The sequence below is a fragment of the Pimephales promelas genome, chromosome 23, assembly GCF_988280905.1.
Source record: "Pimephales promelas chromosome 23, fPimPro1.hap1.1, whole genome shotgun sequence".
NCBI lineage: Eukaryota > Metazoa > Chordata > Actinopteri > Cypriniformes > Leuciscidae > Pimephales > Pimephales promelas.
This window is the reverse complement of record NC_142791.1, coordinates 26,040,069-26,066,187: the sequence shown is the minus strand read 5'-3', so window position 1 is coordinate 26,066,187 and position 26,119 is coordinate 26,040,069. Positions and strand designations below refer to the sequence as shown.

Genomic DNA, 26,119 nt, shown 5'->3' with positions numbered 1-26,119 from the left:
TGTAAAGTGTTACCATTCATTTATAATTTATAAGTGTAAATCTGCTTGATTTTTACTATTATAAAAAAACATTGGAAAACAATTAGCACAAAAAAGCATAAATATGAAATTGAACTTTTTATGAAAAAACATGCTATTGCATATGTGTTATTGATACATTTGTGATGTCATATGTCACATGTAGAGCATAGTTAAAGACTTTGCTGCCCGCTGTGGAGAAATCCTTAAAGAGGCCATGAAATGGGCGCCATCGGTCACCAAATCTCACCTACAGGTTTGGATTCCCATTAAAAAAACAACAACAGAGATTTGACTTCAACAGTATCATCCTCTGCAATGATTTTAACATCATCTATGCATCGTCCACAGGAATACCTGAATAAGCATCAGAACTGGGTGTCGGGTCTGTCTCAGCACACGGGTCTGGCGATGGCCACTGAGAGCATCCTCCACTTTGCCGGATACAATCGCCAGAGCACCAGTCTGGGTGTAAGATGAACGACTTGTATTGTGTTTTAATTCATACAAAAGGGATTTTAATTAGTTCCTCAGTGATTATGTTTTCTCTCATTTCAGACCACTCAGCTCACAGAGAGACCAACATGCGTGAAGAAAGACTACTCTAACTTCATGGCCTCCCTTAACCTTAGAAACCGCTATGCTGGAGAGGTAGTGCTAAATAATAAAGAAGAGACTGTTGGGTATTTTATGAAAAAAGCATTAGTCTTAACTCCTCACATGTCTCGTATGCAGGTGGCAGGGATGATCCATTTCTCAGAGGCCACGCGGAGCACGTCGGACCTGAATAAGCTGATGATCCGTCAGATGAATGAAGCTCTGGACGGAGGCCAGCCAGAAGCCTTCACTGAAGCCATGTTCAAAATGGCCGCGCTGTTGATCAGCTCCAAAGGCATGTCATTTCATTGCAAGCTACACGCCAGGAGTAGATCTCCATGTGGTTGGATTGCAATTACAACAAAAATTTACATTTCCTAATCAACTGTTATAAGTATACTACAAACTATGCTAAATTTCACAAATCTTGATTTCGTTTTTTTTTGGGGTCTATTAGAATAAGTTTGAATGTTTTAAAAATATAACTTTCCCCATATTCTCCATTGAGTTTGAACAGTACCGCTCTGGGGTGCGTTTCCCATACAACGACGTAGTTCGCTGCTTCACTACCATTAGGGTTGGGTATCGTTTGAATTTGAACGATTCTGATTCCGATTCCTTGTTTCGATTCCGGTTCCTAACGATTCTCAATTCCGATTCTTTTAAGAGGCAGGGTCAAAAAAGTTTAGCTAACCTTGCTAACCAACGGTCTTTCGGAAGGAAATAATCCTTTCTGAAGGAAATACTCCTTCTGTCACAAATACTCCTTTTGTCACAAATTTTGCATTTTGCCGAGGTTTCATTATTTTTAGAAAAGTGAAGCCACACTTTGGATCGCCGACGTAAGGTACTCATGTTCGACTCGCGTGGTTATGCCAACACTTCCGGTAGACGCTTCTTCGTTGGTGTTGTTCAGCAGTTTCTTCTTCCGCTCGGCGGACTGTGAATATCGAAACTAGGAATCGAAATTTTAACTTTTGAACGATTCCGGGAAAAACGAAAAGTTAGTCTCGGTTCCAATCGATACTCGATTCTCGATACCCAACCCTAACTACCATAGTACGATGCATCGTTGGGGAAATCGACTAGCTAGTCACGACTGTTTCCCAAAACCCACTGTCGCAAAGTATCGTTCAACCACGTTGGTTTCGCACATGGTGGAGTAATAACTACTTTTAATGAAACTGTTTGAGATCCAATTAACGCTAAATTTGTTCATATAAATTACAGACATGTAATCTGAGGACTATTTCTAATTGTTCTGTTATTTTGCTTTATTACAATACCAGACTCAATATTTGGCTCGTTCTTGCATGGTAGAGCGACTCTTGCGCGTAGATGCGCACTCTTCAAACACGGTACTTTAAATCGTTTGACAAACTAAAACACGTAAATTACATTTGTATGTATTCTAAATAAAAGGTACTGAATGTCAGCTTGCTTATTTTGCTCAAGATAAGGATTTATTACCTCCAAATGTCATGAAATATAGAAACGATGCCTCTAACCACAGGTCGAGAGCTGTCGTTCAAACCACACAACTTTGCGATGCTGTTTGCGAATGTTCGTTGGAACGCTCGTTTTGGGAAACACCGACTCGTTACACTATGCTGATAACGACGGAACTTGCGATCATAGTTGGCTAACTTCTGGGAAACGCACCCCTGTTTAGTTCCTGTCTCTATGAAGAGCCTCCTTCTGAAAAGCACACTGTGCTCTGATTGGTCGACCGCACCAGTGTGTTGTGATTGGTCAAGCTCTTTTGAGTGTGTTTGGGAAATGTCCCGCCCTTTACCATAACTACCAGTTTAACACACTACTAACTAACTCAACCAGGCCCCGCCCTTTTATTCTGCATTAGAGCCAGACCGATAAATGATTTTGAAGGCCGATACCGATACAAATATTTGTTGGTTTTAAAATCCGATATATCGGCCGATATTATTATTATTATTATTTCAGAAACGCACAACAAAATATTGACAGATTTCCCTAATATTAGTTATTTGTAGTTATTTATGAGTTTTAACTAAAATAATATTATAATGCATTTTAAACAGAAACTTGTTTCTATTGTCTCAACAGAACAGAGGAACATCAAAATATTTTGAAGTTCTGATAAATAAAATAATAATTAGTCCCTACATTGCCTTATAGTTATAAGCTACCTTATAATTACAATGTCAGCTTGCTTATCCCTTTACCTGCACTTTTTGACAACACTCATGACATGGTTGAAACGTGATTCGTCCGTTTTTATTTTATTTTTGAAATAATCATTTATCAGCCATTATAACTGCCGATACCGATATTTTAGAAAATGCCTAATATCGGTCTGCCGATATATCGGTCTGGCTCTATTCTGCATATTAATTATTTAAATGAGGAATATTGTGACGTGTTCGTTCCCAGAAGAAACTCGAGACTACAATGGAGGCACTGATATAGAGAATCATGACTTTGTGCTTCATATCTTTGCAGAGCTTTTTCATGGAACATTACACACTAAAGATGTAAAAAAGCATAATAAGACCCCTTTTAAAAGAGTAAATCGAGTATTGATTGTTGTATTTATTGTGTAGAATGGGACCCTCAGCTACTGCATCAGCTGTGCTGGTCTCCATTAAAGATGTTCACGGAGAATGGCATGGAGACGGCTATAGCCTGCTGGGAATGGCTCCTGGCTGGAAGGACCGGTGTTGAAGTCCCGGTAAGACGCATGTAAACGCAGTCAAATGTATTTATATAGCGCTTTCATAAATCACTGCTGTTATATTAGATGAACGTTGTTCCATATTATGTGCATATTTTAGCTATGCATGTTTTCCCTGCATTCTGTGTTCAGTTCATGCGGGAGATGGCTGGTGCATGGCAGATGACCGTGGAGCTGAAGATGGGGCTGTTCTCTGATGCCCAGGTGGAGGCGGACCCCCTGGCGGCCTCAGAGGAGAGCCAACCCATCCCCTGCCCGCCCGACGTCACGCCACACTACATCTGGATTGAGGTTACTGTTACCTTGTTGATCCGTCCAAGCTTACAGGCATTTCCATATCTGTAGATTGACCCCGCCCGAAAGCTTCTTATGATACACACCAGGAATAGCTTGAAGAATCCTTGCGAGGAAATCTCCCTCTCCTCTATTGTGATGGGGTCGTTCTTGAAATAGAACTGTTGCGTAATTGCATCAGTAAACTTTTTACTTCATTTTGCTGCGAAATTTCTCTTTTTGAGCAAACAGTTTGCTCTGTTTAATTTGTTGATTGATTGAAATGACAAACATTTTATTTACATTTCAATTCATTCATAATAGCAGACTTGATGCACAGTGATACGAACAGTAGTGATGGTGTCTGTTTTACTGTTACAATTACAGCGCAATTGAGCTGTGGATTTGATTTCGCAGCACAGAAAACTGCATCTTCTCGAAATGAACAACACAAACTAAACTCTTCCAGTCTCAGCTACAGTGTTTGAGCGCGGGGCAAAGTAGACATTGTTCATAGGCAGCCAATGAAGACCAGGCTGGATTTTGCATTTCAGGATTTTGCTGATGACTCATTTCTGCAGTTTAGAACAGATTCTTTGTTTTGGGAGACAAAAACTTTATTTCTCTTGCACTTTGCAGATCTTTCACATTTACAAACCGCTATATTGGACACTGCATGAAAGGTCATATTCATAGGGCTTTAAGGAGGTAATAACGTGAGAAGTGCTAGCAATACATTGTCCAGAATAGTACATACAAGCTATAACAGGGATGGGTTTAAAAAAGTGGAGCATAAATAGCATTTATTTCATCAAGCTAATTGTCTTTTTTCCGATTTCTATAGTTTCTGGTGCAGCGTTTTGAGATCGCCAAGTACAGCAGTGCGGATCAGGTGGAGATTTTCGCCAGTCTTTTGCAGAGGTCTATCTCTCTCAATGTTGGTGGCCCAAAAAGCAGCTTGAACCGCCATGTGGCGGCCATTGGACCTCGCTTCAGGTTAGCAAGAAGACTTGACTGTTAAAGGAGTAGTTCACTTTAAAAAAAAAAACTTTTGCTGATAACTTACTCACCCCCATGTCATCCAAGATGTCCATGTTTTTGTTTCTTCAGTCGAAAAGGAATGAAGGTTTTTGATGAAAACATTCCAGCATTTTCTCCATATAATGGACTTCAATGGGGTCCAAACGGTTCAAGGTCCAAAAGACAGTTTCAGTACAAACTGCAAACTGTTCAAAGGGCTTTAAACGATTCCAGTTGATGAATAAGGGTCTTATCGAGCGAAACAAAATGAACGAATCTTTTTCCGAGTCAACTCGGAAAAAGATTTGTTCATTTTGATGAACGAGTTCGAACATTAGAGTCACAGACGTGCATCACAGAACAGAGCAAGGCGAGCATTTGAGCTTATAAAACTTAAACTTTGTTATTTATTTATTAAATGAGCGATCGTTTCGCTTGATAAGACCCTTATTCATCGTCTGAAATCCTTTAAAGCCCTTTGAACAGTTTGCAGTTTGTACTGAAAGTGTCTTTTGGACCTTGAACTGTTTGGTTCCCATTGAAGTCCATTATATGGAGAAAATCCTGGAATGTTTTCATCAAAAACCTTAATTTCTTTTCGACTGAAGAAACAAAGACATGGACATCTTGGATGACATGGGGGTGAGTAAATTATCAGCAAAAGTTTTTTTAAAAAGTGAACTACTCCTTTAATAATGATTTAAATAAAAATGATTGGAGGATGTTTTACTTAAATACTATTTCAGTCCTCCTACTTTAATTCAGTGTGTTCCTTGCCTTTTCTTTGTAATTATTTGTGAAATTTACTAGCATTTCTGACTGAAAATTTAAAGTGTTTTTCATTGTATTTCATTACATTTTTATTGTTGTAGTAGTTAAAGTTAAACAACATTTCTCTGCGCTTAGGCTGTTGACGCTCGGTCTCGCCCTCCTGCATTCTGACGTAGTGACCAACTCCACCATCCGTAACGTCCTGCGGGAAAAGATTTACTCCACCGCCTTTGATTATTTCAGGTACTGGAATGAAAATATTGGAGTTTTTGATATGATAAACGCTTGTTGAGAAAATGGGGAAAATACTTCTAGAACCAGAGCTGCTGGAAAAGTTAGCAGTCTCTGTTGAGCTAAAAAACTTATTTATTTGTCTGCCGTGTCCTTCTTTAGTAAATTTTTTATTTTTTTTTTCAGTGTCACATCGAAGTTCCCCACGCAAGGAGACAAACGTCTGCGCGAGGACATCAGCATAATGATCCGCTTCTACGCCAGCATCCTCTCGGATAAGAAGTACCTAGCTGCTAGTCAGCTCGTGCCACCCGGTGAGCTTGGCTCCAATCCCCCTCAAAGCTCCCTATCTGCTGGGATTTTCGGATCGCTTATCGTTTCCAGCACTTCTCCGCTATCGATATTAAGTAAGCCTCTCTTGCTACAACTGTGCAACTACAGTGCAGCAGGAGCTTGTTTATGAGGTTCAAATTTGCATGGCAAATTTGAAACCAACAGTAAAAATGCACGGCAATCATCCTGGCAGCCAAATTTATCAATTTGTTTGCTAAGCGCAAATTGACAAATGCATCCGTCCCGTCTTCACCCCCACCCCCCCTCCTCCCTCACCGCCACCACCCTTCTCTATCCATCGTAGAAAACATGAGCTCATCAGAACATTAGCGCTTAGTTTCATGTAAAATGCATGATCATTTCAATACCAGAGAACTAATTGAGACTTCATTCGTCCCTTAAAGCCTCTCCATCGTGTGATGTGCTACATCGCCAGACATCACCACAAATCAGTTGCTTCGCTTGGTATTTACTCGTCGAATGTATAATTTGCAGGCTTCACTTCCTCGAAATGCTGTGTGTTAATAATTCATTAAAGAAAATGGAAATAGGACAGGAGAAAAAGTGCTGGAATAGTAAAAGGGAAAGAAAGTTGAAATGGTGTAATTAAAGGGTGAATTTCACAGAAACTGCCAAGAACATGTCCAGGTCATACGTCACCTCTAAATCAAAGAAATAAATATGAAATCTATTTTACGAGGATTTGCATTTTTGCAGTGACGTTTTCTTTTTGACAATTATGCACATTTTCCCAAAACAAAAAAAATATTATATTATGTAGTGCACTAATTTTCCCCCCATCAAAACATTTTTTACACAAGAAAATTGTGCTCAAAATATGTATTTAATAAGTATTTGAAATACGTGTAAAATCGTTTCCTGTTAAATGAGTAAATTGCAAAACGCAATATGTAAATGAAAATCTAATGAGATTCATCTCTGAAAGAATAATTGCAATTACAAATCAACTCAAAAGAAAAACATTTGAGTGTATTGAAGTAATGAGAATTTGGAGAAATGTGCATAAATGTTAAAAAACAAATATGAATGATAAATAAATTGGCGTATTTTTATTTATGCTAAATATAATATCTTTTTTCTTGTGATTTTAGTGAGAGATGTGACCTGCACATGCTCTTCGTGAGATTCACCCTTAATAGTTTAGGTGTTTGGTATCAGAAAGGAGATTAAAATTCGACAAAATCCTTGGCTTGACGACGTTTCCTTTCACAGACAACCAGGATCCGTCCCTGAACAGTTTGTCGGTGATGAACGCCACGGACCCCAGGAATAACATGGACGTGGGTTCGCGGCAGCAGAGCGCTCAGGGCTGGATTAACACCTACCCCCTGTCCAGCGGGATGTCCACCACCTCGAAGAAATCAGGTATCGCTCATCCTGATTCGTTTTAATAGTTTAATCTGCTTAGCCAATGTCCACCTGCTAATGCTGTGATCTCCCTGATTGTTAAGAGTCAGCAGGACACTCAGATGAGCAATAAGTGCTTTCTGAGCTACTGGAAACTAACAAGTGGCCATTGTTTCACTGATTACTCTCTTTATTTTTTTTTAGCATCATGCATTGTGAACATTGCATTTTAAAGAGTCTTTTGGTTTTTGTAAGATCTGTAAGACTTGTTTAATATTTTCGGAACAAAAATGAAGATATTTTTAAGGGATAGTTCACTTTGATATTAATTTTTTATATATTTAACTTGCCTCAAGGGCATCCAAGATGTAGGTGTCTTTGTTTCCACACAGTATTTTCAATTTTGATATTTTTAGGTCAAACTGTTCTTGTCTGTCAGTCATATAATGGAGGTCTATGGTCACCACCTCAAAGAGCATGCACAGAGAAGTCCAAATTAAACATGATTTAATGACTCGTAAATGTAAGTACATATTGATGGCCTAAAACACAAAACGAGCGGTTTTTGTGAGAAAACGAACAGTATTTATATCGTTTTTACCTCTTGTAACCACAGTCACGTCCAAGTGATATGAGGGCGAGGGCGTTTCTATCTGCGCAAGTGCCGGAAAGCCCCGGAAGTGATCTCTCGCGCGTTTACGTCACTCATTGTTTAAACAGAGATTTCAGAAGTGTTATCCTTCACTGTGAAGATCTAAACATATTTAGATAAACATTGATTTTTTTTTTTTTTTTCCCACAACCGCGCGAGAGATCATTTCCGGCGCTTGCGATTGCCTCAGATCACTTGGACGTGACTGTGATTAGAAGAGGTAAAAACTAAATAAATACTGTTCGTTTTCTCACACAAACCGCTCGTTTCGTGTCTTAGGCCATCAGTGTGTACTTACATTTACGAGTCATTAAATCATGTTTAATTTGGACGTCTCTGTGCATGCCCTTTGAGGTGGTGACCATAGACCTCCATTATATGACTGACAGACAAGAACGGTTTGACCTAAAAATTTAAAAATTGAAAATACTGCAGAAACAAAGACACCTACATCTTGGATGCCCTTGAGGTAAGATAAAACATATCAACAATTCATTTCAAAGTGAACTATCCCTTTAATGAAATCTGAAGGATTTCTGTCCTTCCATTGACAGCTAAGCAACTACCACTTTGACGCTTTAAAAAGTTCATAAAGTGATCGCAAAAACTAATTCAAATGAATACATGAGCGGTTAAGTCCAAATTTTCATCGCTTTATGTGCTGAACATGTTTGATTTTAGGCTTTTATTCAGCTCTCTCATGCTTTCTCGTGTCTTCTGTTGTGTCTATTCACTATAGGGATGTCCAAAAAGAGCAACAGAGGCACCCAGTTGCACAAGTACTACATGAAACGCAGGACGTTACTGTTGGCCTTACTGGTAAGGGACGCCTTTTCCCTAAGCGGATTTCATCTTCACTTCCTGATAAGCAAATCTTGAGCATCTCTGCTTTCTCAACAGGCCAGTGAGATCGAGAGACTGACCACGTGGTACAACCCGCTATCAACACAGGAGCTGGCCATCGCCACCGAGCAGTCGGTAGAGACCAGCATCTCTAACTGGAGGTCCAAATACATCAACCTGAGTGAGAAACAATGGAAGGACAATGTCAATTTGGCCTGGAGTATCGCTCCGTACCTGGCCATGCAGCTTCCAGCCAGGTACACCAACAACAGGACTATTAGCTCTGTCCCAAACTCTAGTGAGCTGTCTACCTAGACTGTATTTTAAGGCATCTTGGTGTTGATCATCTCCTTTTATGTCATTTTGACCAACTGTAGCAAACTTTGTGCAAAATACCATTCCAGAATATAGTGTGTCGAATTCAGATGGGAAAAAATATTTTAAATGGCTTAATGAATAAAACTGTTTTTTTATAATAGTAATGCATTGTTCCAAAACTATATTATATTATATTATATTATATTATATTATATTATATTATATTATATTATATTATATTATATTATTAAAAAGTATTTAATAAATATAATTTATTAAATAAATAAAATAATAAATAAAATTAATAATATTTAAAAAATATTATTTTACACACAAAGAATTGTTTTAAATCTTTTGATTAACTCGTATCAATCGTATCAATTGCCAAATAAAATCTGGAATGATATTAATGAATTAATGAGAATCATCAATTAAAAAATATTGAGAATTACAAAAACTATATTCATATACTCTTTACACTATGTACTGTACATAATTAATTCAATACTGAAAATTGTTGCTTAAAATAGCTCTGCGTTGCCAAATTAAAAATGGATTATATTATTTGTGTGTTTAATAATGCATTTTTTATTGCATCATTTGATTAGCAAAATGAGGTTTCTTTTCAGTTCAGATCCTGCCTAGACGGTTTTGTTACAGAGCTCATGTTTTGATGTCAACGTTTGACCTCTTTTCTTGCTTTTGTAGGTTCAAAAACGCAGACGCCATCGTGGCTGAAGTGACCCGTCTGGTTCGACTGGATCCTGGGGCTGTTAGCGATGTGCCGGAGGCAGTGAAGGTTAGAGCTGCCATTCTGCCACAACAGGACATGAACTGCCAGTGTGTTATAAATCACTCTCAATGTGGCATGTGTTTTTCCCATAGTTCCTGGTGACGTGGCACACCATTGATGCTGATTCTCCGGAACTGAGCCACATTCTGTGCTGGGCTCCTGCGGATCCTCCCACCGGCCTCTCGTACTTCTCCAGCATGTACCCTCCTCATCCGCTCACCGCTCAGTATGGAGTCAAAGTCCTTCGCTCCTTCCCTCCTGTAGGTACCAGCAGGGCGGCGCTAGAGCAATGCTTCTCAACCTCTGACTTTAAATGCAAAATTGAAGATATTTCTGGTCTTCTGCTGTTATGACAAAGCTGCTCGTATTTTATTTACGTAAACTATGAGTGGCAGTTAGTTAGTTAAATTAGTTAAATTTAATAATAGAATATTAATATAATAATTTTTTTTATTAAATATTCAAATATAAATATTTAAATATTATAAAATTTTAATTATAATTATGTGTGTGTGTGTGTGTGTGTGTGTGTGTATGTGTGAATATATATATATATATATATATATATATACACTGTATATATACAGTGATGTGAATAAGTTTGGACACCCATGTTAAATTTGCCTAAAAAGAGGAATAAAAAATCATCTTTTGGATATTGATCTTAATGCCTTAATTAGAAAAATGAGGAAAAATCCAACCTTTAAGGACACAAATTTTCTTTGTGAATGAATAATGTATCATAAATAAATAAACGTTTTTCCTTTAAATACAGGGTGCATAAGTCAGGGCACCCCTATGTTAAATTCCCATAGAGTCAGGCAGATTTTTATTTTTAAAAGGCAGTTATTTCATGGATCCAGGATAATATGCATCCTGATAAAGTTCCCTTGGCCTTTGGAATTAAAATATCCCCACATCATCACACACCTTCCACCACACCTAGAGATTGGCATGGGGTACTTTCCATAAGATCATCTTTCAATGCAAATCACACCAGCTATTAGGCTAACTGAAGTAAAACCATACCAATCTTTAGGTGTGGTGGAAGGTGTGTGATGATGTGGGGATATTTTAATTCCAAAGGCCAAGGGAACTTTATCAGGATGCATATTATCCTGGATCCATGAAATAACTGCCTTTTAAAAATAAAAATCTGCCTGACTCTATGGGAATTTAACATAGGGGTGTCCTGACTTATGCACCCTGTATGCAAGTTTCTATCTAATACAATATTTTATATTTTCACTTAACTAGAAAAATTATATTCATAATTTTTTTTTAATTCATTTAATATTTTTAACGTTAATTCCCATGACTTTTCCAGTAGAAATCACACTTTTAAAATTGTATTATCATCATTATTATTATTATAAATGAATACTTTTAATCAGCATGGATGCATTCAACTGATCAGAAGTGTTTTAGTATTTTACAATTAGCTCAACTAGGTTTGGATGACAAAGTAAGTGTTGCCCGATATCACATAAAACAACCTGAACAAATAAACAAAGTAACCCTAGTTATTATGCTCAGCATTTTTTTTTTGCTCTCTATCAATATCAGTTATTTGATAGCTGTGCTTTAGCTACATTTTCTATTGATGTAATTATAGCTTATAGCCTTTCCAAACCTGTCCTCTGTGGAGCACAAAATGAGATGTTTTAAAGGGTGTTCACACTTTAAACACCACAAGCGTGTCATAAAAGTGGTCCTTATGTCACTTTATTCTTTGTATGAGGAACAGATTGAAATTTTGTTCATTGTGTTTTTTTTTGTGATCTTGCGTTTCTCTTACAGGACGCCATTTTGTTTTACATTCCTCAAATCGTTCAAGCACTGCGCTATGACAAGGTGAGAAAGAGTGAACTGTGACCTTTCCTGAGCTACCTCTGCCTTTTGTTAACAAAAGCAGTCTTTTCATTCACCCCTGGGCTGTTATTAACATTTTACCTGCCATTTTTGACAGATGGGTTACGTGCGCGAATACATCCTGTGGGCCGCGCAGAAGTCCCAGCTCCTCGCTCATCAGTTCATATGGAACATGAAGACCAACATCTACCTGGACGAGGAAGGCCATCAGAAAGACCGTACGTAAACTGTTCAGTCTGAATGTGTCCCGTTGTTTGCCATTATTAGACAGATTAATTCAATTTTACATACACTACCGTTCAAAAGTCTGAAATGCCTCTGAGCATGACCCATGCATTAGCCAATCAGAAACTTGGAGGCGGCTCTCTCCCTGCCAGTAATTTTTCACGTTCACATGGCAACACATACAGATTACATGTCGGTGTTAAATATTTATAGCAGCACATTAGGTTTAGAATGACATGAGATGTTAGGGTCTAAGGGTGTGTTCACACTTTACTGTTTTGGTTCAATTAAAAGGACCTCTGTTTGTTTAGTGTGAACAGTAACATCCAAACCCTTACATGCACCAAACAAGCGGACCGAGACCCACATTTCCAAACAAACTCTGGTGCAGTTCGATTAACCCTAGCGTAACACGAACCAAATGCGTCTAAGTGAACCAAAAACATCCCTAAAAGGACAGAATGCTCAAAGCATACCTGGTTCCTCTTGTCACATGATCTATGTTGCCCATTACAGTTCAGTACAGGCGTCAGAAGCACTTCTCCTTTCAGTAGATCCTTGTTTGTGTGCAACAGAGGAATTCATGCTGCTGTTTTGACACATTATTTAAGCTCTTAATGAGTTAGTGAAAATGCCATTAGATGTCTGCACACTTAGCCCTTCGGATCTTTAGGCTCGGGGTAAAAATGACAGTGTGAATGCTAAACGAACCAGGACTAAATGTATCATTTATGTTTTTGAACTAAAAGAAGTGTGAACACATGCTAAGATTGATGTGTATTTATTGAGTGCTGGGTTTGTGTTGTGGTGCAGCGGACATCGGTGAGCTTCTGGAGCAGATGGTGGAAGAGATGACACACTCTCTGTCGGGCCCCGCTAAAGACTTCTACCAGCGCGAGTTTGACTTCTTCAACAAGATCACCAACGTCTCTGCCATTATCAAGTACGCTCTACACACATGAACTGTCACACTACTGCCGACGATGGCTGTAACCTTCCTAGACGGCCTCAGAACTTAAATATAACAGATTAAAAACATATAATGGTTATATTTCTTTCAACTCCGTCTGCGATCATTTATTCACTGATTTAATATCAGTGCATTATGGGTTGTGTTATACCTGAAGGATGCATACGATGATGCCTTAAAATTAACCCTCAATCGGGTCATGGGGTCTATACGACCCCAATCGACTTTTACTTAATCAAGTGGAATAAGATTTTGTGACTTTTGATACATTATCTATCTATACACACACACAAAAACTGGGCTTGATTCGGTTGTTCTGAAGGTATGTAAAAAAATGTTTACACTTCTGGTCGTCGGGGTCAATATGACCCCACATTGAAATGAATGGCAAATGTGAAAAAAACTAAATATATTCTTCATGTGTCCCAAAAAAATAAATAAATAAAAATCCGTTATAAATCTGAAAATTTTTACACAGAAATGAAGGCCTAGTACTAGGGCATAAATGCAATGTATCATAAAAACATTAATAATGGTATAGTTGAGGCATTGTGGGTTATATGGATACAAAAGCTACTTTATATCTCCAAAAACACAGCATTAATGAATAGATGAGAAGTAAACAAAAAAAATGATATATTATTTGTATGATTAAAAATATATATTTTTTGTACAATGACTCAATCAATTGTTGGGGTCGTATAGACCTCGAAGCCCAGAAGTGTAAACAGGAAACGAAGACCATTTGAAGGTTAAAATCAGTTTGTTAGTTAATGAAAAACAAATAATTAATTGGACCATAAAAATATCAAAGTACAAATTTTAATTTCTAATTTCCAATTAAAAAGAAACACTAAAAAAAAGGTGTGCATGTCAACAGAAAAGCATAAAAATGCAAATGTGTTAAATATTAACTTAAAATCAAAGGGAGTACTTCAAGTCCGTGTTTTACTATTTTGGTTTTTCCTTTATTTGACAGACCTGTTTTGCATGCACACACTATGTACTTATTGTAGTAATGACACTGACTGGATAATAACTATGTACAAACCCTGTTCCTTCCCTTAACGTTAACCCATGTGTTAACTTATATTACCCAGTGCTTTTGTGGACAAGTATCCGGTAAGTACATGGAAAAATCAAGTACTGTAAAATAAAGTGCAACCACTATTTCACAATTAGCTCAAAGAGGTTTAGATAATTAAAAAAATGGTTGCACTTTATCTCACAGTACGTGCACTTACCTGTACTTGCAGTGATCTTACCTTACAAAGTACTGGGTAATCTAAAGTAACCACACGGGTCACGGTTAGGTTTAGGGGTAGGTTCATGGTTAGTGCCACGGTTAGTGCCTAGTTATTACATTTAATTCAAGATTCTTTGATTAATAGAAGGTTCAAAATAAATTAAAGGAGTAGCTCACTTTAAAAAAAACTTTTGCTGATAATTTACTCACCCCCATGTCATCCAAGATGTCCATGTCTTTCTTTCTTCAGTCGAAAAGAAATTAAGGCTTTTGATGAAAACATTCCAGGATTTTCTCCATATAATGGACTTCAATGGGAACCAAACGGTTCAAGGTCCAAATGACAGTTTCAGTGAAGCTTCAAAGGGCTTTAAACGACACCAGACGATGAATAAGGGTCTTATCAAGCGAAACGACCGGCCATTTCAAAAATAAATAAAAAAGTTTAAGTTTTATAAGCACAAATGCTCGCCTTGCTCTGTTCTGTGATGAGTGTTCGTGACTCTCCTGTTCAAACTCGTTCATCAAAATGAATAAATATTTTTTCGAGTCATGACTCGAAGGGTCCTAGATAAGACCCTTATTCATCGTCTGGTGTCGTTTAAAGCCCTTTGAAGCTGCACTGAAACTCTCATTTGGACCTTGAACCGTTTGGACCCCATTGAAGTCCATTATATGGAGAAAATCCTGGAATGTTTTCATCAAAAACCTTAATTTCTTTTCAACTGAAGAAAGAAAGACATGGACATCTCGGATGACATGGGGGTGAGTAAATTATCAGCAAAAGTTTTTTTAAAAGTGAACTACTCCTTTAATTCGAAATTAAAAAAAAGCTTTTGTAACATTATAAATGTCTTTACTGTCACTTATGATTACTTTAATGCGCCCTTGCTGAATAAAAGTTGGCTGTTACTTTCTTTAATTTCTTTAAAATGTAGTGTATAATGTTACAAAAGCTTTCTATATTTTGAACATTGTTTAATGTGACTTTTTTTGCTTAAAATTCGTTTTAAAATTAAATTGTACATAAATAGGTTACCCAAACACTGTTTATGCCTGAGAACCTTTTAAACGCGTACGAGCCTGAAATGACACATACTGTGTGATACCGTACACATATTTTAAGTGTCCCTTATTTTCATGTAAAGAACCACAATTGTCCTGCATTTTTCTTTTCTGAAGTTGGCAACCCCAAGTACATAGTATGTAACATGAAGTGCTACCATAAAATTGTGAATCCCTGTTATAGGATACTATGAATTTCCTTTTTGAAAGAGCTTTTACATATGACGTATGCCTATAATGCCTAAAAATGTAGCGGTTCATTTTTGGAAACTATTCTTAGTTTCCACGCCTGTTGCAAATCATGAATGCAGTCAGGTCAGTATCATGGGAATTGGGAAATATCACTTAAATTGGACATTGCTGATTGCCTGTCAATGTTTTTATCATTCATCAGCTGGAAAAAAATCATTCTGGAAGTGATTCCAACGACATCGATCCTTTTTTTACAGTTATTTCTTTATCGTTATTGTCCTTGTTTTGAATGGGCCTTAATTTGAAAATAGGCATAATTTTAAATAGAATAGAGATCAAAGATTGCTGTTCTTGTTTTCCAGGCCTGTTCCAAAAGGAGATGAGAGGAAGAGAGCGTGTCTGAAGGCGCTGTCAGAAATCAAAGTTCAGCCAGGTCATTTTAATATAGTTACTTGTGATAAGAGTAATCGCTCTCATACAACTTCAGTATTTTTCACTGATCTTTCATAACGTTTCTAACACTGTTATCAGGGTGCTATTTGCCGAGCAATCCAGAAGCCATCGTCCTCGATATCGACTACAAGTCAGGAACACCTATGCAGAGGTATCACAGCTGACCGTGTACTCTCGTTCTTTTGTTCACATGCTATCTCCAGTATTGACAACATGTGTTTACATTGCACATGTGATTGATGAGGTCATTAACATTAGCTTGTTTTTACAGTGCTGCCAAAGCCCCTTATCTGGCTAAATTCAAAGTGAAGAGGTGTGGAGTTAGCGAGCTTGAAAAAGAGGGTGAGTCACACATGCAGTGATGCTAATGTAAATGCAGTTTTTCTGTATTGTCGTCCTGAGCGGCCCGTTGTCTGTCTGCAGGTCTGCGCTGCCCGTCAGACTCTCCGGATGAAGGTGAAGAGAGTTCAGAGATGGCTCAAAAGGTCTGCTGGCAGGCGGCCATCTTTAAAGTGGGCGATGATTGCAGACAGGTCAGTATCATGGGAAGAAGCTTGCATCAGTTTTTTTTTTTGGGACAAATTTAAATGTAAATGGGTGAATCTCACAAATCCTCTGAAGTCTGTATCATAGCTTACTCCAAAATAAAAAGAAATTGTTGGACTGTTCTGATGTTTTACATTTTCATCAATTCAATTAAATTCAAATTTATTTGTATAGCGCTTTTCACAATGCATATTGTTTCAAAGCAGCTTTACAGAAAGTGCATTTTAGAAATGTACATGGAAAAAAAAACATTTAGTTAATCATGTAATAATTTAGGGCATAAAAATCTCAGTAGTGTATTGAAAAAAAACTAATTTTCATTACTGTTACAATGTAAATATGAAAAATAGGTAAATATAATTTACAAAATATGATATAATAATAAATATTTTATATATACACTACCATTTAAAAATGTGGGGGTCAGTAAGGTTTTTTTCATGCAATTTTTTAATTGCAATTTTAAATGCAATTAATACTTTTATTCAGCAAGGATGCAACAAAATGATTAAAAGTGACATTTAAAACATTTATAATGCTACAAAAGACTTATATTTCAAATCAACGCTGTTCTTTTGACCTTTCTATACATCAGAGAATCCTTAAAGGAGATGCATCATGATTTCCACAAACATATGAAGCAGCACAACTGTTTTCAACATTGATAATAATAATAGTAATAAATGTTTCTTGAGCATCAAATCATCATATTAGAGTGATTTCTGTAGGATCATGTGACACTGAAGACTGGAGTAATGATGCTGAAAATACAGCTTTGATCACAGGAATAAATTACACTTCACTATATATTCACATAGAAAATCAATTATTTCATATTCTAATGTAATATCACAATATTACAGTTTTTTATTACTATTTTTGATTGAATGCAGCCTTGTTGAGCATAAAATACTTCTTTCATAAACATAAAAAAATCTTACCAACCCCAAACTTTTGAGTGATAGTGTGCATTTATTTTGATATATTACAAGTAAAAATAATCTGGACAAATTACAATTGATAGCAGTATGATGTAATTATTAATGTATACTATGAATGCACTGAAAGCATATCAAATGCATTTTGGGGTGAAATCAATATGACCTGTGTGGGTTTTCATGAAATTCTCCCAAATAATTATTGTCCAATAAATTGATTGATTGATTTTTGTTTCTCTTGTATCAGGACATGCTCGCTCTTCAGATCATTGGCCTCTTCAAGAACATCTTCCAGCTCGTGGGTTTGGACCTGTTTGTGTTCCCGTACAGAGTGGTGGCCACCGCCCCTGGAGTGAGTGACCCTTGAGCTTCCTGATATTGCTCTTCTGCTGAAGTTCTGCTTACCTGGACTTCCTGTTTCATTCTTTCAGTGTGGCGTGATCGAATGCATTCCCGACTGCAAGTCCCGTGATCAGCTCGGCCGGCAGACCGACTTTGGCATGTACGACTACTTCAGAAACCAGTACGGTGACGAGTCCACGCTGGCCTACCAGAAGGTGACAACCAATTTTTTTTTAAATTTCAAGCATTCAATAAACAAGTCTACAACATAAGACAATAATCGAAAGAACACTGATGATCAAACAAATAAAATTTCACCGCTGCTTGAAAAGGAGTGGGATGAAGTTTATCACTTATTGATTCCCACCCCCTCTTTCGAACTCTTAATACATTAGTTTAATTCCTTTGGTATGGCCCAATTTTTTCCAAAACACAAGCACACATATCTTCATACATTTATACAATATTCTAGCAACAAAATTTACAGCTTAACAGCTTAACTCATTTTCCTTTTTTATAATTTTTAATGTTTTTGTCAAACGATTAATCGCATTCAAAATAAAAGTCTGTGTTTACATAATATATGTGGGTGGACTGTGTATAATTATTTTGTATATGAAGAGTTCAGATGCAAAAGCCTCTAAATGCCATTTGAAATTTTCTTCTAGAATGATCATTTTTTTCAAGCTTGTATATTTAAGTTCAGTGATTTCACTTAAATGGCAATGATAATTACCTATTAATTGTTATTTAAGTGAAATTACTGAACTTAAATATACAAGTTTGATAAAAATCATCATTAAAGAAGAAAATTTCAAATGGCATTTAGAGGCTTTTGCATCTGAACTCTTCATATATATATAAATACACACACATGCATGTATATTTAAGAAAAAATATTAATTATAAATAAAATATTTATATATTATATAAATTATATATAAATCTATGAAAATATTTCTTAAATATATACAAGCATGTGTGTGTATTTATATATATATATATATATATATATATATATAAAATAATTATACACAGTGCACCCACATATATTATGTAAACACAAATTTTTATTTTGGACGCGATTAATCGTTTGACAGCCCTAGTTACATTAATTACATTAAACATTAATTATTTTTAATAAGATAATAACAAAATAAGATTTTATTTTGTCTGTATAACCATCCTTCCACATACTGTATATATTTGCACAAGTGCACAGTTATGAATCTGCACATATACACTTCAAATCAATTTAAACCAAGAAATATGTACACAGATCATGATCAACAATAATAAAAAACACACTTGAGAGAATAGAAAATGATGAACATACTTTGTTTCCGGTTTTGCTCCAGCTAATGTGTTTTTATTAAGTTGCTTAAATGCATCTGATGGTCTATTCTCTCTTTAAAGGCTCGATATAACTTCATCCGGAGTATGGCTGCGTACAGTCTGCTGCTCTTCCTGTTACAAATCAAAGACAGACACAACGGCAACATCATGCTGGACAGCAAAGGCCATCTTATCCACATCGGTCAGTCGGGTTAAACCACACTAGCTTAACGTTACTTTGTAGCATTTTATTCCCCTCCCCAAATTCCACTTATGTTAGTCATGGTTTCTTGCACCATCATTTGACTCTTGTCCTCCCGCTCTTTTACCATTTTATTCAAAGTCAAACAGACCGTTTTTGCACCTCAGTGTTTTGTTGTACATTATAAAACAGTATGCAATAACAACAAATTATTCGGTGCATATGATTATATTTATTTGTGATCAAAGCTGATCATTACTCCAATCTTCAGTGTCACATGATCCTTCAGAAATCATCCTGATATGACGATTTGCTGCTCAAGAATAATTTATTATTATTATTATCAATGTTGAAAACAGTTTTTTCAGGATATTTTCATGAATAGAAAGTTCAGAAGAACAGCATTTATTTGAAATAGAATCTTTTGTAACATTATAAATGTCTGTACTGTCATTTTTGATAAATTCTGGCTGAATACAAATATTAATTTCTTTCCCAAAAAAAAAAAAAAATCTTAACTTTTAAATGGTTGTGTATGTTACAAAAGCTTTCTATTTATATATATAAATAGTATAATTAGGTATAATTTAAATTTTTTTTCTGCTTTAATTTATTTCCAGTTTGCCATTTAGAGCTCAACCTTTCTAAGTTCTATATTTATTTTGTTTTATTTTAGCAATTAACAAAAATGTTTTTAACAGTTTGACAATATCCCTGGTAACTCCTACATATTATAATTTTCTTAATATTATATCTATAAAACATTTTCATTATATAAGCTCAAAAATTATTAGATTTTTAAATTTCATATAATTTTAATAATTAAAAAAATACAGTTATTTAATGTTTGATTTTTAAAGAAAAAAAAAAAAAAAAGATGAAAAGACTGAGTTTGTGTTTTATATATTTATCTATTCATCTTGTAGATTTCGGCTTCATGTTTGAGAGTTCTCCGGGTGGGAATCTGGGCTGGGAGCCCGACATCAAGCTGACCGACGAGATGGTGATGATCATGGGCGGCAAGATGGAGGCCACACCCTTTAAATGGTTCATGGAGATGTGTGTGCGCGGATACCTGGCCGTAAGGTGAGATAAGCCGCTGTTCAATATTTCAGAATCCTCAGAGATGATAGATTAGGTCAGACGTGTTGACACTTGAGTGTGCCTGGGAAGGATTTCGACTGCAAACCACCTGAATATTTTAAAGGGGTCCTATTCTGCTTTTTTCTATGTTCATCTTTCTTTAAGTGTGTAATGTTGCTGTTAAAGCATAAAAAAGCTCTGCAAAGTTCTAAAGCACAAAGTCCCTCTCTATATCAGTGTCACTGTTGCTGAACTCCTTCGGTTTCTCCTGGGAACAAACACAGTATTGCTCATTTAAATAATTCATATGCAGAAAAAGGGGCGGGGCCTGGTTGAGTTAGTTAGTAGTGTGTTGAAACTGGCAGTTTTGGTAAGGGGCGGGACATTTCAAAGCGCTCGACCAATCAGAACACACTGATCTAGCCGACCAATCAGAGCACATTGTGCTTTTCAGAAGGAGGGGCTTCATAGAGACAGGAACTAAACAGAGAGTTACTGACAGACTGGGAAGAGATGAGCCGCAACAATGGAGAATATGAGGAGAATAATCAACATTCAAGCAGGAAAACCTGTTCTACACTCTAAACAATGCTGGGTTGTTTCAACCCAAATTTGGGTCAAATATGGACAAACCCAAATGTTGGGTTAAAAATGTAATTTAAAATCTTCAACTTTCACTTCAACTGTAAATTTTTTAATTACATTTTTAACCCAACATTTGGGTTTGTCCATATTTGACCCAAATTTGGGTTGAAACAACCCAGTATTTTTTAGAGTGTAGTAGAGCCCAAAAACCTCAAGACTTTGAAAAGAGGTGTAATAGGTCAACTTTAAAATTGCATAGGGCATTAGCTGGTTTATAGTTATTAGATTTTACATTGCATGCCTGTTTTTGAAATCCTTTTTATAAAATACTCTTCTTGATTTTCAGTAATATTATCAATTTGAAATAAATTGAGCTGAATAATGACACACTGTAAAAAAATGTTACTGCTATTTAATTTAAAAAAAAAAAATATGGTAACAAAATTACACATAATATTTTTTAATAGTTAAGCCTCATGGGATCTACCTGAATAAATCATGTAAAATCCCCCTTAATTATTTAGTATATGATACAATGAATTACAGTGATGTGAATAAGTTTGGACACCCATGCTAAAGTTGCCTAAAAAGAGGAATAAAAAATAATCTTTTGGATATTGATCTTAATGCCTTAATTAGAAAAATGAGGAAAACTCCAACCTTTAAGGACACACATTTTCTTTGTAAATGAATAATGTATCACAAATAAAGAAATGTTTTTCTTAAAATACAGGGTGCATAAGTCAGGACACCCCTATGTTAAACTCCCATAGAGTCAGGCAGATTTTTATTTTTAAAAGCCAGTTATTTCATGGATCCAGGATAATATGCATCCTGATAAAGTTCCCTTGGCCTTTGGAATTAAAATATCCCCACATCATCACACACCTTCCACCACACCTAGAGATTGGCATGGTTTTACTTCAGTTAGCCTAATAGCTGGTTTGATTTGCATTGAAAGATGATCTTATGGAAAGTACCCCATGCCAATCTCTAGGTGTGGTGGAAGGTGTGTGATGATGTGGGATTTTAATTCCAAAGGCCAAGGGAACTTTATCAGGATGCATATTATCCTGGATCCATGAAATAACTGGCTTTTAAAAAGAAAAATCTGCCTGACTCTATGGGAATTTAACATAGGGGTGCCCTGACTTATGCACCCTGTATTTTAAGGAAAAACATTTATTTATTTATGATACATTATTCATTCACAAAGAAAATTTGTGTCCTTAAAGGTTGGAGTTTTCCTCATTTTTCTAATTAAGGCATTAAGATCAATATCCAAAAGATAATTTTTTATTCCTCTTTTTAGGCAACTTTAGCATGGGTGCCAAAACTTATTCACATCACTGTAAATATATTTTTAGTGAAATATTCTTTTTGATGCTCAAAAGTGTGTGGAAATTACATTTGACTTTTATATTGCATTATTAAACAACTATACGTGCTAGCTTCATAAAATAATATAACATAAAACACTTAATTTCAATATTTCCTCTCCATTACCAGCCATGTGCAAAGCATGCTGGGAACTAACAATGGTGTCTCTAAATAAAACCGCTTAATTAAGCTAATTCTCTTCAAATAAATTGGTAGCCCTTTTTTCTTAATTTTATCAGCTTAATCAGTTCCTCAATTCAAGCCTCAAAACTGTGTTTGTTTCCTTAAAAAAATAGGAAAATGTATCTCTTGGTTTTATTAGTGAAATGTTCTCAATATTTTCTATACAACACTAAACCACAATGTTTTTAATAAAACATACACAATATTTTTAATTATCACCTTCATTTTTTTTTAAATGAAAATTACAAGACCCCCATGATAATTTTTTTACAGTGCACTATTATCTAGTTTTTATAATTGATGAACTCTGTTATTGAACTGAACTGAATCAACATTGAGCTGACTTGAACTGAAGGACAACACTATCGTCTTTTGTAGAGCTGCTTTATCACTGAATTAAAACTGCTTTGAAACGATCTGTATTGTATAAAGCGCTATAGAAATATGACGGCCCGTGCTTTAATGGTTTATCTCAGGCCGTATATGGATGCTGTCGTGTCATTGGTGACGTTGATGCTGGACACGGGGTTGCCGTGCTTCAGAGGACAGACTATCAAACTCCTGAAGTACGTTACTGAATATTAAATCATAATTTAATGCTCGAATCTGTCATTTGTTCCTCTGAAACACTGATCGTTGTTCATTGTGTTCGGCAGGCAAAGGTTCAACCCCAATATGAGCGAGAAGGAAGCCGCGGCCTTCATGATTAAAGTCATCGAGCGCTGCTTCCTCAGTAGCAGGTAACAAACATCACTTATGTCACATGATATTCAAAGACAGAGTTGTGAACATAGTAACACTCTTAGTCAACATTGCTTATTGCATTTTACCTTACATTTGTTCATTTGTTAACATTAGTTACCAAAAAAAAAACAAATGTTCATTGTTAGTTCAAGTTATAGTAGTGGCCAAAAGTGATGTCACTTTTGTGAAGGTGTCACAAAATTGACATTTTCACCTTTTATTAAATTTTTTTTTAAAATGAGTATAGTTGTGCTTGAAGTCGATTCTTTTATTTGTGATTACTACTTAATCGCATCCAAAATAAAAGTTTGTGTTTATATAATATATGTGGGTGCACTGTGTGTAGTTATTTTATATATATATTTATATTTAAGAAAAAAATATTATTTGTATATAAAATATGTATATATAAAATAAATTGTATATAAATATAAAGATGAAAATATTTCTTAAATATATACAAGCATGTGTGTGTATTTATATTATGCACAGTGCACCCACATATATTATGTAAACACAAACTTTTATTTTGGATGCGATTAATCGCGATTAATCGTTTGACAGCCCTAGTGATAACGCAATGAAAAATTGTGCGTCATTAATATTTGTCCAGGCTGTCATACAAAGAAATTATGAACGCATGCAAAAACAAGAGAGAACCAATGAAATATTAATCACTGATTATGTTCCTATGCCAGTATGAGCTTTTTGTTTTTCATGAAATAAAACCTGTAGCTGTAGTTTGCTCTGTTTTATGCCAAATAATTTCTTAGATAAATACTTTAACCAAGTTTAGTGTTTTGATCTTACCACATATATCAAATATTTTCCTCATAATTTGATGCTTTAATCAAATTTGCAAGGTCATTAAAAACAAATATCACTTTTTGACCACTACTGGAGCGCCATGAAATGTACAGATACAGCATTAAAATGAACATTTACTAAAATAAGAAAGGCTTTAGAAGAGGTATCTTTCATATTTAGTTCATGTTAACAAATCAAACCTCATTGTAAAGCGAAATTGTGTGTTTCTCCAATACAGGAGCAAAACCTACGACATGCTGCAATACTACCAGAACCAGATCCCATACTGAGACTGAGATCCGACTTCTCTTCACCGGCCTCAGATTCAGATCAGTAGTTACTATCAGTCTATTACAATGAGCACTTTATAGATCTGAATAATTCACCCACTCTGATTGGCTCGGATGGCAGCGTCCAGGTGCGTCCTCAGGGTGATCCGCTGTACTCCGAAAGCTGCATGTGTGTCCTCTAATCTCCCTTTAAGGCAACTGCCATGACGGTTTGTGACATTCCATGCGTATGAATACATCCTTTAACTCTACTTGAATCTTTACTGGGTTCAGTCGCGTCACCCAGGAAGCCATTTCTAAGACTATGGCACCAATTGCACTGGAGATCGTGTGCCGTCAGCAAATGACCCGTGTTATGCAATACATCAGTGTTTGTGCGTTGTGTTTTGTCCATACATTGTGTTCGGCACTGCACTTGCAAAAGATGATTTTGTCTGAAATGTGTTTTCTTATGTTTTCCCCAGAAAATATATCTAAACATTCTTCAAGCAAGACACATTTACCTGAGAAGCCAAATGACTCGAGGCGAGTAGTGAGTCTATGCTTAAAACGAGAAACTAAATCAGAAAAGCAAGATATTTTTTCTTGTTTTAAGCAAAAACTTAATGTTTATATATAATATTTCATAAAACAAGACATTTTGCTTCTCAAGTAAATGCATCCTGATTTCAGAATCTGGAAAAACAGGACAGAAATACTTTTTTTTGCAGTAATGAATGGGTGAATCTCACGAAACCTGTCTAAAAATGATAGAAATTAGAGCTTTTCTAGAAATGTGTCTATTTTTTGGACTGTTAAGTTTTTGTATTGCATTGTGACTGTGCATGGCACATTTTTAACCACATTTTTTTTTTTAAATCAAAATAATGCAAAATGCCACTTATTAATATTTATGTTATTGGTGGTATTTGTTGTACTGCCATTAATTTGTGTTTATTTTTTTTTTATATATATATATGAAGAGTTCAGATGGAAAAACCTCTAAGTGTCATTTGAAATTTTCTTCTAGAATGATCATTTTTTTCAAGCTTGTATATTTAAGTTCAGTGATTTCACTTAAATGGCAATGAAGATTACCTATTAATTGTCATTTAAGTGAAATTACTGAACTTAGATATACAAGTTTGATAAAAATCATCATTAAAGAAGAAAATTTCAAATGGCATTTAGAGGCTTTTGCATCTAAACTCTTCATATATATAATAAAAATATTGACTGTATTGTACTGAGAATCCGGATTGAGAGAATGAGAAGTACACTCTCTGAATGCATTACCGAGAATAATAAGAAGAATGCTATTAATACCAAATAATAATATGCAAAATATCTTAATGCTCCTGAAAATAGGCCTTTCTTTCTGTGAAATATCAATAAGATTTCAGGGTGAAGTCTTCCTGTGTTCGTGAGATTCACTCAGATGTTGTTTAGTGTGTTTACTCCCAACAGGGATCTTCAACCCAAAAAGAAAATGTAGTTTCCTGACCTTACAGAATATGTGGTGACCATTATGTGTGTCATTCGGCATGTACTTTTCTTAAAAAAAGATCTAATTTTATAGTGGTTTAAATAGGGAACTGCAAGTGTTTAAGGGATAGTTCACTTTGAAATTAATTTTTGGTATGTTTTATCTTACCTCAGGGGCATCCAAGACGTAGGTGTCTTTGTTTCCACACAGTATTTTCAATTTTGATATTTTTAGGTCAAACCGTTCGTGTCTGTCAGTCATATAAT

The 26,119-nt window shown here is 35.7% G+C and overlaps 1 protein-coding gene across 2 annotated transcripts in view; it reads left to right on the top strand.

Moving 5' to 3' along the window:
- Nucleotides 1-25,916, top strand: part of pi4kaa (phosphatidylinositol 4-kinase, catalytic, alpha a) — a 48,253-nt gene extending 22,337 nt beyond the window's left edge. Inside the window, exons 28-55 of one of the 2 annotated variants that reach the window (XM_039678157.2) lie at nucleotides 185-274; nucleotides 370-489; nucleotides 577-669; nucleotides 754-910; nucleotides 3,198-3,325; nucleotides 3,461-3,619; nucleotides 4,446-4,597; nucleotides 5,528-5,635; nucleotides 5,810-5,937; nucleotides 7,190-7,342; nucleotides 8,716-8,795; nucleotides 8,877-9,076; nucleotides 9,846-9,936; nucleotides 10,023-10,190; nucleotides 11,731-11,784; nucleotides 11,900-12,020; nucleotides 12,841-12,970; nucleotides 15,863-15,933; nucleotides 16,032-16,104; nucleotides 16,225-16,295; nucleotides 16,377-16,486; nucleotides 17,685-17,789; nucleotides 17,869-17,994; nucleotides 19,196-19,316; nucleotides 20,243-20,402; nucleotides 23,024-23,113; nucleotides 23,204-23,287; nucleotides 24,337-25,916. In XM_039678157.2, coding sequence (XP_039534091.2) covers nucleotides 185-274; nucleotides 370-489; nucleotides 577-669; nucleotides 754-910; nucleotides 3,198-3,325; nucleotides 3,461-3,619; nucleotides 4,446-4,597; nucleotides 5,528-5,635; nucleotides 5,810-5,937; nucleotides 7,190-7,342; nucleotides 8,716-8,795; nucleotides 8,877-9,076; nucleotides 9,846-9,936; nucleotides 10,023-10,190; nucleotides 11,731-11,784; nucleotides 11,900-12,020; nucleotides 12,841-12,970; nucleotides 15,863-15,933; nucleotides 16,032-16,104; nucleotides 16,225-16,295; nucleotides 16,377-16,486; nucleotides 17,685-17,789; nucleotides 17,869-17,994; nucleotides 19,196-19,316; nucleotides 20,243-20,402; nucleotides 23,024-23,113; nucleotides 23,204-23,287; nucleotides 24,337-24,388 — 3,195 coding nt within the window. In that variant the 3' untranslated portion in view covers nucleotides 24,389-25,916. Of the gene's footprint in view, nucleotides 1-184; nucleotides 275-369; nucleotides 490-576; nucleotides 670-753; nucleotides 911-3,197; nucleotides 3,326-3,460; nucleotides 3,620-4,445; nucleotides 4,598-5,527; nucleotides 5,636-5,809; nucleotides 6,031-7,189; nucleotides 7,343-8,715; nucleotides 8,796-8,876; nucleotides 9,077-9,845; nucleotides 9,937-10,022; nucleotides 10,191-11,730; nucleotides 11,785-11,899; nucleotides 12,021-12,840; nucleotides 12,971-15,862; nucleotides 15,934-16,031; nucleotides 16,105-16,224; nucleotides 16,296-16,376; nucleotides 16,487-17,684; nucleotides 17,790-17,868; nucleotides 17,995-19,195; nucleotides 19,317-20,242; nucleotides 20,403-23,023; nucleotides 23,114-23,203; nucleotides 23,288-24,336 lie in introns of both variants that reach the window. The other variant, XM_039678156.2, reaches the window with a different exon arrangement.
- Nucleotides 25,917-26,119: the final 203 nt, after the last annotated feature.